At 37.9% G+C, this 18,931-nt stretch overlaps 1 protein-coding gene across 1 annotated transcript in view; it reads left to right on the forward strand.

The window, feature by feature from the left end:
* The window catches only part of kif20ba (kinesin family member 20Ba), a 72,630-nt gene that overhangs the window by 895 nt on the left and 52,804 nt on the right, over positions 1-18,931 (forward strand). The window contains exons 3-18 of the mRNA XM_055227347.1: positions 1,094-1,225; positions 2,640-2,778; positions 4,708-4,892; positions 5,333-5,384; positions 5,691-5,894; positions 6,445-6,556; positions 7,211-7,282; positions 8,307-8,453; positions 9,144-9,306; positions 10,278-10,424; positions 11,049-11,159; positions 11,244-11,383; positions 13,630-13,750; positions 14,868-14,988; positions 15,742-15,914; positions 18,020-18,466. Of these exons, the coding sequence (XP_055083322.1) occupies positions 1,094-1,225; positions 2,640-2,778; positions 4,708-4,892; positions 5,333-5,384; positions 5,691-5,894; positions 6,445-6,556; positions 7,211-7,282; positions 8,307-8,453; positions 9,144-9,306; positions 10,278-10,424; positions 11,049-11,159; positions 11,244-11,383; positions 13,630-13,750; positions 14,868-14,988; positions 15,742-15,914; positions 18,020-18,466 (2,466 nt within the window). The remainder of the gene's footprint in view (positions 1-1,093; positions 1,226-2,639; positions 2,779-4,707; positions 4,893-5,332; positions 5,385-5,690; positions 5,895-6,444; positions 6,557-7,210; positions 7,283-8,306; positions 8,454-9,143; positions 9,307-10,277; positions 10,425-11,048; positions 11,160-11,243; positions 11,384-13,629; positions 13,751-14,867; positions 14,989-15,741; positions 15,915-18,019; positions 18,467-18,931) is intronic.

An 18,931-nucleotide genomic window follows, 5' to 3' on the forward strand; every position in this document is an offset into this window, starting at 1 on the left:
TGTACACAAAGTAATTCAAAGTGTATAGAATAAGAAAGACAAATCAAAGCATAAATAATCACAAATAATCATCACAAAGAAGAGTGCACAATAAAAATAAAAACATTTTAGTCATATGCACAGCTAAAGAGAACTAGAGGTCTAAACTACAGGGTTAACAGCTTTTACACAGACTAACACCCCACACACAGGGAGGGTATCTGACACACAAGGACATTTCAGAACATGTTTGTAGATGTCTAAACAATAGGGTCTACAGCATTTACACAGAATAAATTAGTTTATTGCTTATTTTGATTCCTTTGCGACTGTTATTGCAGCCCTCCTCTGAAACCATGATGCTATTTATAAAGCACTGGCCGATAAAGTGGCACAGCTCAGGACCCATCTGTCGGCTGAAGCCTACAGTTTAAACAAGCAGATGTTTCTATTCTTACCTATTGAAGCTTGACTTTTATTTAACCGTTTACAACCATGGATTTGATTTAGCACTAGATAGCATTAGATGGCATTACATTTTATTTAGTAGAGAAAGGCTGTCAGTTAAATAAAATCACGCCACATCTCTTCTAGCATTACGGCATAGTTTAAGTGTCACATTAAGTAAATAAAATGTGCAGGTGCTACGAGAATAAAGTTGTAGTAAAAAACATCTAAAAAAACATCTACTGCTTATTTAATAATATCCATTTGCATTGGCTAAAACACAATAATTCATTTCATCACATCACATAAATACAGAGTAATGTCTGACTGGTTGCAACAGGAAGGGCATCCAGCATAAAACTTGCCTTATCTCAATGCCTGTGCTGGCTGCTTGAGGGTTTTGTTTTGGGTTTTTTTTTTTTGCACATTTTTACGTAACTACAACTCTGCAGCATTAATCTATGGCAATTTATGAAAAAGAAAATATTTGGTTTAAGGTGGTACTAGTATTTACTGTATGACTATTTTGAACAAAGATGGTATGTATTTCAGTATATTACTAAAGTAGAACAGGTATATATGCAGTAATACTCAGAAATGACGATTAACCAATTTTAAAACTGAAGGAATGCTCATGATTAAATAAAGTATTTGATTCCTCCTCCAGGATTGTGTGACCATAGAGTCTACAGACACTGTTCTGGTCAAACCTCCGGTCTCCTGTCAGGCTGTGAGGCAGAGCACAGCTGGGACTGAGCGCCCCCTGCTGCAGACCGGACAGCGCTTCCAGTTCTCCCAGGTACAACACCACTAACATTTGTTCTTTTTTAGATTAAAAAACAACCCATAATCTATCCCTACACAGAATAAATAACGACAACAGGATGTCTAGATTCAACAGGCCAAACAAAAAGAAGCTAAGCTAACAAAAAGTAAAGGATCTGGCATAGGTGTGCCAGGAGGGAGCATGGTATCACATGTGCGCTCTAGTGTGCAGGCGCCAGGCTCACACTACTTAAAGGCTCGTGGGCGTGAAACAAAGCAAAATTACGAAGAGAACACTTTACTAACAAAAATATACAAAGAAAAATAGGTCTAACTTATATGAATGGAAACAGAAAAAATATTACAAAAATGTAGGCAATAAAAAGTGCTCAAACCTAACAATCAGTTAAGTGACAGGCAAGAATGAAAAAAGTACAAATATGCAACAAGTATAGGTGAGTGCTAATCCCTCTACTTATGTCATCAACACAAAAAACTGCATTCAAATTCGGTTTACAATTTCTGCACAAGGAAGGTATTTCTCTGACAGTTCCTTCGTAATCTGTTACAAATTAAAATTGTTGTATTTTTGTTAGCCTAATAAATATTATGTAATTTTTGGCCATTTTTAACATTATAGTTGCTAGGTAACAGTTGAGGCACACATGGAGGTAATTCCTTGTCTGTTGCCGATGTGTCCGACCAGGAAAATTATAAACTTCCCCAAAATAATTTAAAAAATAACAATTGGGCAGCATTTATAGTACAGTTTTGAATATGTTTTTAACTATTTTAATGAAATTAGTAGTCTAAGTGTCACATGCACTTTAATGGTCCTCAACTATGCAAAATTTACTCTTTTGAGCTTCAAGCCATGTTAGAATTCTGTTACCTCATCAAAAACATGCCTGGAGTTGTGTGTTGTTTGTCTTTCACACATGTTTGTCACACATGTCTTTATTATTAGTCTGTCTACGTCTCCCAAGCTCAAAATGCGCTTTTCCACCTTGTGATGGCATGCAAAGGTAGGTTTCAAGTTAGTAGCTATCTATTACCTTTTTATTCAGTAGCGATTGGGAATTCCAGAGTTGAAATCATCCAAATAATTCTAGTGAAGGTGTATGGAGTTTAAAAACACATTGCAGCACTTTCTGTATTCATATCATATTCATATATATCATATCACATGACATCACAATGTGGAAAAGAGTGTTTTCTGTTTGAGCAAAGAACTCAGCCTAAATATGCAGGGTTTGTGTGTTAAACAGGTGTGAATGAAACAAAACGCAACTCCAGGTATGTTTTGGATGAAGAAAAAACATTATAAACATAGACCAGGAAATAATATGTAATACAAGCGCTTTAAAGAGGTGTCAGTAATACTAAAGATCCAGTAATCCATCTTTTCACTTTCACGAGTACTCGGGTCACATTGTTCTGCCTCACAGGTGTACGGGCCGGACACTACACAAAAGCAGCTGTATGATGGCACAGTGAAGGACCTGGTCAAAGATGTTCTGACCGGGGGAAACTCTCTGGTCTTCACCTATGGAGTCACCAACGCAGGCAAGACCTTCACCTTCTTAGGTCTGTATCACTGTTTTTATATTCCTCTTTTAGAGATCACATATTGTGCAAATTTGGCTTTTTTTTTTTACTCAGTTCACTGTCTATACTTGATGCACGTGTTTGCGTATGTATTGTGTAATGGTTGATTATGCATGTTACAGTTCACCTGTTTAACCGCTAGATGGCGGTGTTGTGTTTGTAATACCTGTAAGAAAATGTACTTTTATATGTTTCATATTTAATTTCCCCTTCATTTATAAGACCATAAAGGTGATCATTTCTTTTGGAACAATATTGTAAATGTTTAGATTATCATAAGTCTAGTTTATGGTCGCGAAAACTACTTCCTGTTTTCGGGTTCCTCTTTTTATCCTAATGTGAAGTCTTACCCGACAGCACTATTTAAGAAACAATTGAAAAATAAAATATAAAGTTTTTGGGTCACTGTTTTTTTTTCACTAGCAGTCCAAAGTGGTATGTATATTTTCCATGTGTTCATATGCAGTTTTATGTGTATATGTGATATGAGCCAGAGCTTATCTTATAGTTTATGTGTTTGCTAGTTCTACAGTGTGAACTGTGATGAAGTAAGACCATAGTAAACATCACTGAAAAGAACTCTCATGTCTCTCATGTTTGTGGACAAGCTGGCAATGTTATGTTAATGTAGTGTATCTGATTAACTAATATCTTAAGTAAACATACCAGACAGTTTGTTGTCAATGTATTACGTTAGCGTGCTGTACTATTCAGTCTGTTGTTCTCTATTTTATTGTTATTATAACTTGCCTTTAAAGATAAAAATTTGTTTTTGGTCTCAGATTTTGTAAAATAAATTTCCCCAAAAAATGCAACTTATAGTCCAGTGGGACGTATATATGTTTTTTTTTGTCCATTATTACACATTTTTTTGCTGGTGTGTCTTATACTCCACAGCGACATATATATATTGTCCGGAAAATATGGTAATTCACCCAACTGCCATTGGATGGTGGGCTACCCCCAGTTCCCAGTTTTGGAGCGGTTTACAAGAGGAATCTGACTACATTTGATAAACTTTGTTGAATACAATTGTTTTTGGGTAAATATGTCGCTTATTACCAGTGGAGGATGAAGTCACTTTTAAGTATTTTTTTTTGCTAGTATGTGTACTTTTACTTAAGTAAAAATATTAAAGTGCCTGTGTAAAAACAAACTTAAAGCATTTCACACAGATTTTGAAGTCTTTTAAAGCATCAAATGTAGTGATTTTGATCTGTGCAGGATTTTGTAAACAGAAACAGTTGAATAGTTGTTTTTTTTTTCCCCTAGCTGGTTTTATTTGTATGTTTGTTTTTATTTGATAAAATTACAAATGTGTTAAAAATAAACCCCACAGTCTTTTCAGCAGATTTCAATCAATAATAAATACTTTTATCTCTCAGACCTGTTCAAAAATGTTATGGAGTAGAAAGTACAGATACCTGCCCTCAAATATAGTGAAGTAAAAGTTATCCTTTACTATCTACTTACGTAAAGTACAGATGCCAAAAATATATATAGTTATATTATATTTTTATATATAAGTACAGTACTTTACTACTTTTACTCCCCTCTGTCAGTAAAAGCCTGTGAGTTTGAGCAGCCACAGGGCTTTGGTAGAACAGTTTTGTTTTAAATGGAAAATATTAAAGGTCTGTATTGTTTGTTCATGTAGAGTAGATACTGAAGTCCATTTTGTTTTTATTTTATTTTTATTTTTTTATTGAAATGTAATTTAAAAAAAATATTGAATTTTGTTTTTTTTAGAAAGTAGAACCAGCAATTGAGAACTTTGATCCATGTTTTTCTTGCCTTATTACCCAGCCCTACATATTAATAAACATTTAAACTATAGAGGCAAAAACTGGTTCAATTCTCATAAGCCCAGCCCTCAAACGCTCTCCAACCTCTGGTGTGTTCCTCCAGGGCCAGAGGCAGATGCAGGCCTCCTACCCAGAGCTCTGAGCACCATCTTCAACAGCATCGAGGAGCATGTCTACAGTGACATCTCCATCAGACCACACCGCTGCAGAGAGTTCACCAGACTCACCAAGGAGCAGCAGGTGGAGCAGATCCTGCTCAAGAGAAGCCTCTTCAAGCAGAGCAGAGAGGTGAGACACTGAACATAAGGGATAGTATTCTGTTTTATTATCAGTGTTCACCTCACAGTACAATTTTAAGATATTGTATGGAGGCTCCTGGTATTGTAGAAAAGTACTTATTAGGATCTTCAAAAGTCTAAGTAGTATTTTTTTTTAAAGTGATGTTTTTATTGAAACCGAACTGATCATGTTTGTATTGTTCCTTTTGCTTTTTAGGGTGCTGCTGTAACAAAACGCTGCTGTTAAGCTTTTTATTGTAGCATTGTCAAAATATTTTGGACTTACTAATATCAGCCATTACTACTCTTCAGTCACATTCACTCTATATCTCCGAAGTATGCACCATCTCATTGCTGAAACTGACACAAACTTAGTCTACTAGATTTGGGCATTTCTAAACTTGGTCTTAGCATAATGTAATTGAGTTCAGTTGATGTGTGTTTCCACAGGTCGACAGGAACACTACTCTGCTAAACTCCACCATAAAGACACACCATGAAGGTAAAATGACAATTTTTTTGTTCACATGAGCTCTTAAGACTCCATAAAGTCTGGAGAAAATGTCAGATTTGAAAGCATTTGTTATGGTAATTGTTACAGTTAGAAAAAAGAAATAGGTCCACACAACTCAAATCCACTCCAAGTGATTTATTAAAACCAACCAAATATCACTATATCCTTACTTAAAAGATTACTCCAAGTTTTAGTTTTTATATTCAATTGTTTATTTGGAGTCTTTTAAAAATATATTTGGATGCAATGTTTTAAACATTGTGTGCATGGTATTCTGACTTTTTCCCTATGCAGGCTCTTTAGTTGGGACAGCAGTCACATCAGATGACAGGATCAGTCTGGACTTGGGGGAGCACACCAAGTTCTCCGTGTGGGTGTCCTTCTGTGAGATCTACAACGAGAACATCCATGACCTACTGGAGGCGCTACCAAGTAGCACCCAGAAGAGAACTGCTCTAAGGCTGTCGCAGGACGTCAAGGGACACAGCTTTGTCAAAGGTACAGGGAACTAGCCTTGTCAAATTATTGAAAATCAGACTCTAATCGATATTAAAACTAGTATCGATACTTGTTTGAGCAGGTATCTATATATCTATATATCTATATCTATATATATATATATATCTATATCTATATATATATATATATATATATATATATAATATATATATATATATATATATATAATTATTCATATTCACAGAACAGAAAGTACTACCATTCAATGATTAATGATAATGAGGCCTATCTGTGTAATCCCTCAGTGGTCCAGGTGGAGGAAGGGTCTATACTTCATTTTTTAGTATCGATACCAGCTCAAATATATATAGTTTTGATACCACATTTAGTATCACTTAGTATTGATTTTTGATACTTTTGACAACCTTATTCTGCTCAAAAAATCCCTATGAAAAAAAAGACAAAAATATAAGTTACATGTTATGGAAGTAATTGAACTGACAGCGTTGTCCCTCTTTCTTTGCATCATGTCTGAAAAGGGAGTGTTTATGTTCAGTTTAAGTTGCTCATTTCTGTGTCATGTGCTCAGATCTGCGCTGGGTGCACGTGGACACCGCTGAGGAGGCCTACAGAGTGCTCAAACTGGGTAAAAAGAACCAGAGCTTCTCCTCCACCAAACTCAACCAGCTCTCCAGCAGAAGGTAAGTAAAAACAAGGATATTGTGGCTGTTGTCAAAGGGCCCATATTACTCTTTCTGATCTGTGTTATAATGTTGTTTCCTGATCACAAACATGCCTGGAGTTGTGTTTTGTTTCAATATATTAGAAAAGTATGACACAATCATCTTTCTAACCTGAAAATAACATTCATGTGAGAAAGTGTCTGATTTCTGCACTGAGGTCGGTGTTATTTAGAATGTGATGCCCTCTACTGGCAACAGTGAAGACCATCACCCCATCATCAGACTACAGATGAAAAATAGCCTTTCTGGCTAAATCTGGTACATTTACAGAAATGTTGATTAATGTACACTGTCCCTGTCAAATAAACCAAATAAAATAAAATCAGGCAAAAGGACTACTAGAAAATGGCATAATTTTAATGTGTGTTTATAACAAAATACATCTTGGATATATTTTTCATAATAAAAATACATTCTGCCACACTGCAAAAGGATATCTGCTTGAGCTGCAGAATGTGTTCATCTTCAAATAATAATGAAAGAAATGAAAACTTACCATATTATTTAATTTATTTCAACATTTCTGGTAAATTCAAATCATGAATTCATGTAGTTGATGCTCCTTGCAGTGTAAACAGCTCTAGATTATAATGAGTGTGTCCTGTTCTGCAGCCACAGTATTTTCTCCATTCGCATTCTGAAGATTGAAGATGTTGGGACACCGAGAGTATCCGCCATCAGCGAGTCAGTACTTGGTTTTATTTTTAGTTCTATTCACTGCAAGGCATTTAAATGAGCATTTATTGATCCTATTCAAATGTATGAACTAGTTATGTTTTCACTTTTTAACGGATTGCAGTGGTCCAAAGTTAATCGTCTCCTGCATACCTTATATGCACAAGGTAAGTGAGCATCCTAATTATTCACCACGATGGTGAGTGCTTTTCACAACCAGAGTGGAGTTTTGCCCTCACGGTAATGCTAATAACAACTAGCCTACTAACATGCCCTTTATTGGACAATAAAACGCTTTATAATTAGATGCAAACAGCACACTGCTAACTTCTTTTGACCTTAAAGTGGGACAAAGATTGTTTTCACACATTGCTACACTTTGTGGACAAACCCCTGTGGCACTATATTTAGTTCTGTTTTCTTCACTTTTGATGAACAGTTTGATTGATCTAACAGGTATCCACACTTCAAACTCTGCCCCTGCAGCCAGATGTTTGTAACCATAAACACCTGGCTGTAATCAGGGCAGTCTTGTGTGATGTTATCTAGCACTTGAAATTGCAATTGAAATTGAGGCTACTGACAACAGCACACACTTAGATTTAAGCATTTTTGACCAGAATCTAACATTTTTGCTATTCTTTTTCCCCCATTCAAAAGGTATATTTTGCTTTAAATTGTTAATCAGTCTTAATTTTGCTATTATTCTGAAACCCACGGATAGTAAACACAGGTCTTACAATCAAAATAAGACCGCCATGCCTATCTAATTATAAAGCAATTCATAGCTAGAGCTAGTATGCTGCTCTGGCTTCTGAAAAGTGAAAAGTGCTTATACATTTATTGTAGTGAATTATTAGGATTCTCGGAATGTAAAAGGAAAGTGAGGAATAACTTTGGACCACTGCAAACTACCAATGTCATTTTGACAATTTGAAGTCTCTAAAAATCATGTAAGGCATCTTTAATCGCAGAGCCCTACTTTTTTCCCTCTTTGCGAATATAATGACCTAAAGTCTGCTTGTTTGCGCAGGCTTTGTCTATGTGACCTGGCTGGATCAGAGAGATGTGCCAAAACCCAGAACAAAGGGGAGCGTCTGAAAGAGGCCGGGAATATTAACTCCTCACTCCACATTCTGGGGAAATGCATTAACGCTCTGAGACACAACCAACAAGCAAAGTAAGGACGATATACTCACACATTGTCACTGCATGGAGCCAGAAGGCAGCTCTGGTATTCAGGTCAAAGTTCATGTGCAGATTCTGGGGTTCTAAAAAAATCCCCAGATATTAATCAATACGAAAATTCTTGAACTGTTGAAAATTACATTTTATTGTCCAAAATGTAGGGTTCTATTCTCATTGTGGTATCAGAATCAGTATTGACTAGTGAGCTTTACCTTTACTTTTAAATATCACACTGTGGAATATTTACTTGTCTATCTCCATAGAGGTAAACAAGCGACTCAACCAGGCCAAGTTAAATGTTTGATCTGTGGAGAGGCGAGTCTGATGACCATTATTCCTTACTGTTAAAAATGATGTCAGATATATGCACTATGTTTAATTAGTGCATGGTAGATACGTTTACGTAATGTTGGGAAAAGCAAAAGGCAGGCAAAGCAACCTCTCTGGATGGAGAAAAGCAGGTAACTTTTCGGGTGAGGGGGTCCTTTAAAAATCTTAGAGATGAATCTGGCACAGCTCTTTTAACCTAGTTTACACAAAAACGTGACACTTCAACAGTAGATTGTAAATTAATATCCTGCCTTTAATGAGCAAAGCTAATTAACAACTTGTCAAATACTAATACAATTTTGCTTGTAAATTTGAAAAGCCTGTGTGTAATGTGTCTAATTGTATTGTTTAGACTGCTCCAGCATGTTCCGTTCCGGGAGAGTAAGCTGACACACTACCTGCAGAGCTTCCTCTGTGGGCGGGGACGAGCCTGTATGATCGTCAACATCAACCAGTGCGCCTCCATGTATGATGAGACACTCAATGTGCTCAAGTTCTCTGCTGTAGCTCAGAAGGTACACTCACATGCATGCTAACTCTACATTATACACAACTGACTCTCCCTGTAGCTTACTTAAAGGTCCTATTTTACACAAATTCACTCTTTAAGCCCTGTTATAATATTGTTACCTCCCCAAAAACATACCTGGAGTTGTATTTTGTTTCATTCACTCATGTTTGAATAATCCTTTGTTAGTCTGTTTACATCTCTAAAGCTCAAAGTGTTCTTTTCCACATAGTGATGTCATTTAGCGTTAGTTTTCAAGTTAACAGCTCCTTTTACCTTTACTTCAGCAGAGACTGACAATTCCAGGGCTGTAATTATCCAAATGATTCTAGTGAAGGTGTATGGAATTTTTTTAAAAGCTCAGTGGAGCACTACTGGTATTACCACATGACCTCTCAAACAGAAAACACTCCACCTTGTGATAAGAGCTCAGCCTAAATATGCAGAGTTTGTGTGTTAAACTGGTAATGTGTGAATTAAACAAAACACAACTCCAGGTATATTTGTTATGAGGAAACACTGAGGAAATAACAGATCAGAAAATGGCATAATATGGGCCCTTTAAAGGCGCACTATGTCTCCATGGAGACATAGTGCGCCTTTAAAGACATAGAGTGGTATGGCATTAAACTTGTATATATTCAGGCCAAGTTACAGGTCAGATCTGTGGAGAGGCAAATCCGCTCAGAGTAAGAAATAGATGTAAGATGAGAAGTTTACTTCACCGTTGTAGAATGATGGTACTTCTAAAATTGCAGCCTTTGCCACGTACTAAGTGTATCCATTGAAACTTCAATTGTGATTTAATCTTGCAGATTTTCCTCATAAAAAAGTACATGTACATTGACAATGGTTTAGCTAAGGTTTAAGTATAAAAATAAGGCCTCAGATACATTCATTTTGCAATATACTCTTGCTGTCATTAACTAATATAACATTTTAAAAGTCTATACTATGTTTGATCTGATCTTTTTCCAGGTGGTTGTGTTGAACTCCAAAAACCAGCAGCTGCTGCCAGAGCGCTCCTCCACTGAAGCGTCCTTTCTGCTGGACAGTGAAGAGCAGCCCAAGAGGAGAAGGAGGAGCTCTGTCAGTGTGTGGGACACCAGCCTGGAAGATGTACAGGTGTCTAATGCATTACATTATTATGAGCATGTTCTATTGTTCCTCTTTGTGCGTCATACCGTTTTATAAAATGTTCTGTGTAACTAAAGGCTTAGTTAGACATAATCTACACAAAGATGTAAGGGATGCACTGAAGCCTCTGAGGCGGGAGGCTCATATGCCAAAAAAAATCCAGATTTTTGCCAAAAATTTCCAGATTTTGATTTCATCACAATTCATGTAAACTTTCCTTTTACTTTGTTGTAAATGGTTAATTCCACCTGCCACTCAGAGCATTGATGGAGCTAACCAATAGGAGGAGTAGATGGGGAAAAAGTGATTCTTAAAGCATAAAGCAGAGCTGTTGATTTGACCAAAACTGAATATCACAAGAATGTGTTCATGATTTGACTTATGACTTCTTAGTGGAGCAGTGGGCACACATTGAAAGAAGTTGACCATACTACACTCTGACCTCAGACCTCAGCTTGATAGACTAACAGTTGTGGCATTCTCAACAGTTTTCTTTGTGTCTCATATTAACATGTTTTTTGTGCTAAGATTAATAGCAGCGTACGACTACTGGTCCTGGGGATTCTTACTTAGTTCTTGCTTAGTAAACCTCCTTCTTAACTGTATTTTCAGGAGGATGAGGCAGACGAGTGCGAGGACAGTCTGATGGACACCACACAGTGCAGCAGTCTGGAGGGGACTGCCGAACATGATAAGATCCTCATTTCTAAAAAGACCTACCAGGTCAGCCTTTAGTTCCTATCATTACTATGTGTATGCAAGAACATTTGGCATATAAAAGTGACCCTTGTGTACTGTTTGTTTCAGAATCAGATGGCGCTGTTGGGACATCTGCAGGTCCAGCTCAAACAGGAGCTGGCTGAGAGCCTGGCGATGGAGGCCAGGATCAGAGACGAAATCAGCAAAGAATTCTCCCAGATCTTCTCTGAGATGCAGAAGGACTACGAGTAAGAGACATCTTTTTAATGCTTCTATTTTAGACACAAAGCTCATTTGGTCTATAATCGTAAATAAACTTTTTAACTATTCTGATTCATTGTTGCAACCCTAGACCATACACAAAAATGTTAGGGTTAGGTGTTTGCACTTTAAAAACATAGAGGTGCTCCTCTCCTGGTTACAAGGCCATTTTTCTTAGAGCGCAGATATCACTCTGTTGTGATTTTCTTCAAATTGTTACTTAAAATATCAGAATCTAAGAAGTTGCCTGTGTAGTTTTTAAGTCGATAATAATAATATATATGTATATTTTTTAGCTTTCTAACATGTTATAATGTTTCCTCATCAAAAACATGTCTGACAAGGTTTTAAATATTATCTGGGCCCTATTCAAACCCTTCTTATGGTTAGCTGTAAGATTCTGTGCAATTCTCAGCCCACAAGCCTACATCACCCATGCTCCCACACAACAATTCACCATAAATATACAAAAACATGATATAAAACAATTCACTACAACTTGAGAGACCTGATCTGATGTGCTTAGTTTAATTAGTGGGATTCGCTCTGATTGTTTTGTGATAGTGCTCTGAAGGGGGAGTGACTTAACATGGAGGGGAACTCAGAGTCAAAAACGAAAGTTAACTTTTAACAGGAATTGTCTTTGGCAAATGTTACCTTTTATTGTTTTGAAAATGCTACATGGTGATCTAAATGTGTTAGCAGTTAATACCTTTTATAGAAGTGTAATACCCCCTCTTACAGTTCAAAACCATAAAATGTAATGCTGACCAAAACTATCTTTAAGCATTTTTAAGCCCCTAAACGTCATTCATTTTAGAGGTGACATATTATGTAAAATTTATTTTAATGAACTTTTAACCTTGTGACCAGTGTTCCTCATCAGTTCAATTGATTCATGCATTTTTGAATAATCCCATATTGTCCTGCATTTGAGGCTTAACTGCCCAGAAAATGTCTGTTTTTCACTACCCCCCATCTTAGTCAGGTCATTGGTAAATCTCCCCGAGTTCAGATGGGTGTGATTGACATGTGGATTAGCCAATCAGGATCATGCATTGCCTGTTTGCATCAAGATAATTATAAAGGCTTAGCAGTAGGGCTGTGCCAACCATCAACAGATTGATACATTGTGATCTAAACTTTGGTTGATCTTGCTTTATCATCAAGATCAAACAAAGTTTTTAAATGACAGATCTACAATCCTGTGCCAGTAAGAGCTTGTGGTGCTGAAGAAGAATTGCCACTCTCTTGTTTAAAGCTCTGAGTCAGGGCCACGATGTGTCTCTTTGTTTAATCACATGTCCTAGTGTTTCACAACATTTGACTTAAATCTGCACAATTTGACAAAAAGTCAAGTCTCCCTCTGTGTATGTGCGGTGCCGTCTGCCTCTGCTCCCGCTCTCTCTGATCCAGCAGCTACTCAGCTTTTCTCCTCTTTCTCTCCTCTGGTGCTTCTTATCATTATAATCCAAGTTAGGAAAAGTAAACCTATTTTGTCACTGTTCATGAGTGAAACTTAAGACCTCATTAAGCGCAGAGACATCGTACAAGTTTCTGTACGTAATGTGTGTGAATGTGTTTCTGCCTATAGCAGTAGCGTGCATGCTTTTAAGTTTAATATATTGTACGAACCCAATTATTGGTCCTATCAACACCAAATATGCTGACAACCTGCTCTCTATGGCCCAAGTCCACCTTTCTGTATTTTCAATATGATGGAAGAAGATTGAATCAAAATTCGAGATTGCTAAATATGGAAAGAAATATAACTAGGAACGAAATATAATAGGAGACTGAAAAGCATTGCGGATTTCTACAGAATCAATGAGCAACTAACTGAAGTGCACTCTGAATCTGAGACAAAAGAAATGTTATTTTGTTTAAAATGACCAATGACCAATTCACATGCATCACTAAAATAAACAAATCTGATTGCATGAACATGTTTGGCTCAAGACTTACATAGCATGTCTTCATTTAACACGCCCCAAAATATGAAGATGGTTAAATTATTATGGGCAAGCAAAAGTTCTTTGCAGTACAAAATCCAAAACTTCATACAAAATATTTATGCACATTGACAGCCGTGCTAATACCTCTATAACAGTAACATGTGAAGTGTGTAAAATACATAGAGGTTAGCCTCCATGGGATTGCAGCAGATTATGTGGGATTAGTGGGGATTACGCTGTGTGTTCTCATTCCTTATGTAACTGTGGTGACGCTTTAGTGACCGTCTGGCACGGGAGAGGGAGATCCTGGAGGAGCGAGCAGAAAAACGTCTGGAGATCTTCAAGGACCTCAGCCAGAAGATGTCCAGAGAAAGCCACTACCAGGACCGCAGCGCCATGGTAACTAGATCTTTTGTTCGTTTGTGTGTGTGTGTGTGTGCGTGTGTGTGTGCGTGTGTGGAGGTGCATGGAGAAATGACAATACTGTATCATCATAAGGGTGGAAGAGCTATTGATAACACAAATATATGGAGACCTCAAGTGAAGTTATTAATATTCTTTGGGGGAGCAAAGCTAACTGGAGGTACTGCTCTGTCTGAACCTCTGTTACTCAGGTTAGGTATTATATGTCAATAAAGTTCTGTGGTACTTCCGTATTTTGTTTGCACACCGTGCGACGGGGGGAGTGGGGGAGGACTTATCAGCGTTGTGGCTAACAGCTCAAAGCTAACAGAGAAAATAAATGACTTCTTCTCTTTTTGTGGCAAAAATAAACAGTGATATTTTCACCACATGCCCACGACCTCACACCCACTTTTTAGATCGGGTGGTCCAAAGTAAGCAGAGGGTCACAGAGCGATGATGAATACAGTCATAGATAACAGCATATTTCACAGCTCCCTAATAATAAGGCTTGGGACATGTGATGTTGTGTTTTGGGCCAGTTCCGCAAGAGGCCTAAGGGACAACAAAAACTGGTCTGGGACATAGTTTGGACACCCCTGCTTTATAAATGGAAAAGCCTATATGTTAGATGTAACAATTATTTTTGGGGTCATTAATCATGGGTAATTTTTGTTTGTACTAGTGGGGAACTTTGTTACTTTTTTTTTTTTTTACTACGAAGAGATTTGAGCTGCAGAGGGCTGAATACATAACTTCTATGACTCACTCACAAACTAAGTTCTTAAGTATTTAATTCTTCAATTTATTTTTTGCTGTGTGTGTTTTTTTAACCATATGATACATTTAGAGTAGTTTTTGGGGATAATCCTGCTTTAGGGTGATTGTGTCCGAGGCATAAATTTGTTTCAATATTATCGTCTATATTTACTTAAGCAATATATCATACTTTAAAATGTGTTATTGTGACAGCCCTACCTAGCACTCCACACAGGCTGTTAAACAAGTCTCTTTCTAATTACATTACAGTCACAAGCTAGCATCAAATTGTGGTGTTATTATTACTGATCTGAACTGAACTGAGAATTACTGATCTCTTGTTTTCTTCCTCCAGGACCCGTTCTCTGCCGAAATGGCAGAGATGGAGAGTTACCCTGATGCTTACCTGACCGGCGCCTTGGACGAGAGGAGTCATGCCTTTGAACGGCTGGAGGAGCAGGTCTCAAAATACGCAGGTATGGAAAGACGTGGTGTCTGCAGTGTATTACAAATCATTATGTAATTGTTAATGTCTTGATATCAGTATTCTCTTTTGATGTTTTGATTGTGGTATTAAAACTGACTTAGAGCAGTAACCCTGAACTACTATTACAGCCCTGGCTGTAATTTTCCTGTTTGTTTTTGTGTGTAGGCAGCACGGTGGCTGAGTGGCAACACTCATGCTTCACAGCAAGAAGGTTTGGTTTGATCCCCGGGTCGCCCAGGCCTTTCTGTGTGGAGTTTTTCATGTTTCTCCCCGTGTCTGGATGGGTTTCCTCCGGGTACTCCGGTTTCCCCCATCAACCAAAACATGAACGCCCTTCGAGACAACTGTTGTTGCGATTTTGGGCGTTACAAAAATAAAATGAATTGAATTGTAATCAGGGCAGTCTGTGTGATGTCATGTAGCACTTGAAATTGAAGTGACCACTGGAGACGGCATACACTGAGTTTTAACCGTTTTTGACCAGAAAGCTGTAAATTTGCCTAGTTTGAACAAAAATTGGCCAAAAAAGGACTAGGGACAGTAGACGATACTCTTAAAATTCTATATACACAGTTTAATAGAAAAAAAAGTTGATTTAGTTTCACTTTAAGTTTACAGGGAATCATACCAAATAAGTCAACAGTTTTTGTCACGATAAACAATTCATTCAAAAAGTAAAACATAACAAGAACTCCCTTCTCGATCCCTGTGGATAGTAGTAAGTGTGTGTGTTCTGGTGCAGGTGAGAGCAGTACACAGTACGGGGACAGGGCGGCGCTCATGAGCCAGCTGCAGGAGCGGAGCCTCCAGGTCTCCACTTTGGAGAAACAGGTGTCCCAGCTGCAGAGGGCACTGGAACAGAGGGCACACAGCCACAACTCAGCCCATGAGCAGGGCACTGCGGAGCAGCTCCAGGTACTACTCCCAGTCTGTACATTACACTTTTAACATAAGTTTCATGTAGAGATCGGCTAATATGTTTTGTTTTTTGTTTTTCATGGCCGATACCAATTGTTTAGAATACAGAGAAACCAATGGCCGATGAGCTCTGTCGATATATTTGGGCTGATGTAGGGAGATTTTGATTCCCCTCCCCCAAAATCTGTAATTTAAATTTACTACAAACTCGCCCACAGCCTGTTTTACCACATAGCTAAAAGAGTGCAAAGATAACTGCACAAAACGTACACAGCTCTAAGGTGTTCAAATAAAGTTTTATGTGTCTTCTTTAGGCATCAGGTCGGTCAAAGCAAAATATCTGCTTGCTCTGGATATTGGATTGCAGATGCGCAAAAAAGTGCATATATCAACCTATCTCTACTTCTATGTCATAATGGTTTTACTTCATTTCCAACTGAGAAAACTTGTGCACAAAAAAAGAAAGCAAAACAATCACCAAATTTTACGAACCCGACCCTAGAAAGGATGATATTTACCACATTATAGATACTACTTTTTTAAATAAGAGGTGTGGTTTAATGATAATTTGGTGGTGTGCCACTTATGTGAACTTTAGAACTTTAACTATTAACAAACTATATACTATATAACTATATAACAAAAAAACTTAAATCCACCAAAATGGAGGCAATTACACCTACCGGTAATTTCTTAGAGAGGACCCTTCAAACCCCCCTCTACATCTATATCTTATCTTATATCACCTCTATATCTTACCTGCTTGGTGGGACCTCGGTGTCACGTACAGGCGTACCTTGTTTCTCTGTTATAAGTGCAACACTGGACTCGCAAAGAATGACCACTTGATGGTTTATTGTCAGTCTACATAATTGGGTTCACGTGTTCTCGAATATAGACTTTTTTTTAGATGCCGTGTTTACATAACTAAAAATGTCCTGGTAAAGTCCTGGAAAACTATTTCAAGCAAAGTGTGGGAACCCTGTTACATTTACAAATGTAATTAATATATAAACAGCCACGTTTATATATTGGTGCCAGGCTGAGTGGAAGAGAAGACCCTGGAAGGATCTATACTATAGTTAAAAGCTCAAAGCCAAGCTAGCATAATTAATGGAGTTTTAGCACATTAGCACAGGGCATGTTTGTGTCCACAGCCCCTCTACTCTGCTCTATAAATACAAGCCTGTAAACCCACCAGGCTGCAGGTTACAAGTGACAGGATTAGCATTTGGATTATGTGCTGTGTGGACATGCTCAGTGCCTCTGCAGCACCAGATTACCAATGTTTAAGATCAAAAACACTATAAGAAAAATAAGAAATGTGCCTAGTGCATTAGGAACACAGCAGCAGTAGAGGAAGGGCACCATAGACTTTGCAATGTCCATGTTTTACTGGGTTTATTTCAGTGTCTATGACGTTGTCTAGCTGTTGATTTCATGTTGGTAACAGGAGTTATCCCCAGGGCTCACTACCCCTGTCATGACCCATTTGTATGAGTTTTTCTCAAACATACCTGGAGTTGTTTCATTCACACATACTTAAGTAATCCTTTATTATTAGTCTGTCTACATCTCCAAAGCTCAAAATGCTCTGTTCCACCTTGTGATGTTATGAAGTGGTAGTTTTCAAGTTAACAGCTACCTTTTACCTTAAGATCAGTAAACACTGGAAATTCCAGAGCTGAAATGATCCAAATGATTCTAGTGAAGGAGTATGGAGTTTAAAGCACTTCCTGTATTACCACATGACATCACATCACAAGGAGGAACAGCGTGTTTTCTGTTTGGGAAAAGAACTGAGACTGTTATATAAAGACAGATTAAACTGGGAATCATGAGTTTAATCTGCCTTTTTACATATAAACACCAAAAAAACCTAAATCTCCAGCTAACTCATTCACTAACTCCATTCTGTTCTTGTCCCAGATAAATCCTTATCTAAACAAAATGCTTAGTTGACTATGACCCCATCGACCGATTCGAATGATTAAAATTGGATGTACATTTTTTTTCATAAAGTAATAGCATTTTGTCACATCCTTCATTTAAAAGTTATTGAAGTGGCTTTGATTTGATAAACATTGTCTTGACTCTCCCAGCAGGCACTTGCAGCCGTAGAAAAGGAGAAGCAGGCCAGGGAGGAAGCTCTGGCTGCGCTGGAGTATCAGACGGTGGGGAGAGTGGAGGCCCTGGCTTCCCTGGAGGTGGAGAGGAAAGCCCGGGAACAAGCCCAGTCTACCCTCAGCGAGCTCCAGAAGACCCACCGGGACATGTCCAGAGCTTTGGAGGAAGAGAAGAGGGGTAAGGACAGCATCCGGGCCGCTCTAGAGGAGGAGAAACGTGCCAAAGAGGAGATGATGGCCTCCCTCAGAGAAGAGAGGAGACGTAGCCAGGAGGCCAAGGTTCGAGACGACAGACAGGATCACAAGATGGAAGAGCAGTTAGCCTCTCTGACTGAGAAGAACAAGGCCAGGCAGAAAGAGTGTGAGGAGCTGCATGTGGAGGTGAAGGAGCTCAAGAACAAACTGCAGGCCACAGAGAAGAAGGTAAGAAGTGTCATCACTTTGCTCACTAGAGCTAATGAACACATAAGGTATTATCTACTATAAAACTCATATTTAAATACAACATCTGTTTATAAACAACTTCATATACAGCCCATTGACATACTGAACTTTTACCTGTAGAAAATACTCATCTCTATAGAAAAGAGTGTGTACCTATATTATATGTTATTGCTTTGCCTGGAATGTTCCACAGTGTGGCATTAAATTTCATTATCTTGTATTGAAAACAAGCAGGTGGTGGACTCACCACCAGAAAAGTTATAGTGCACCTTTAAGTGTACACAGATTTTTAAAGCCCCGCTGTGGAATTTTTTTGTCCGTGTAGGTGCAATCCCGCTCATAGAAAGGATGCATATTTTTCCAAGATATTATTTTTTTTGAATGAAGGCGCAGAAATACTGTAATAATGCTTTAGTCTTAAATAGCGTTTTTTTCCAGACGCTC

This window comes from Periophthalmus magnuspinnatus, chromosome 15 (assembly GCF_009829125.3).
Source record: "Periophthalmus magnuspinnatus isolate fPerMag1 chromosome 15, fPerMag1.2.pri, whole genome shotgun sequence".
NCBI classification, from domain to species: Eukaryota; Metazoa; Chordata; class Actinopteri; order Gobiiformes; family Gobiidae; genus Periophthalmus; species Periophthalmus magnuspinnatus.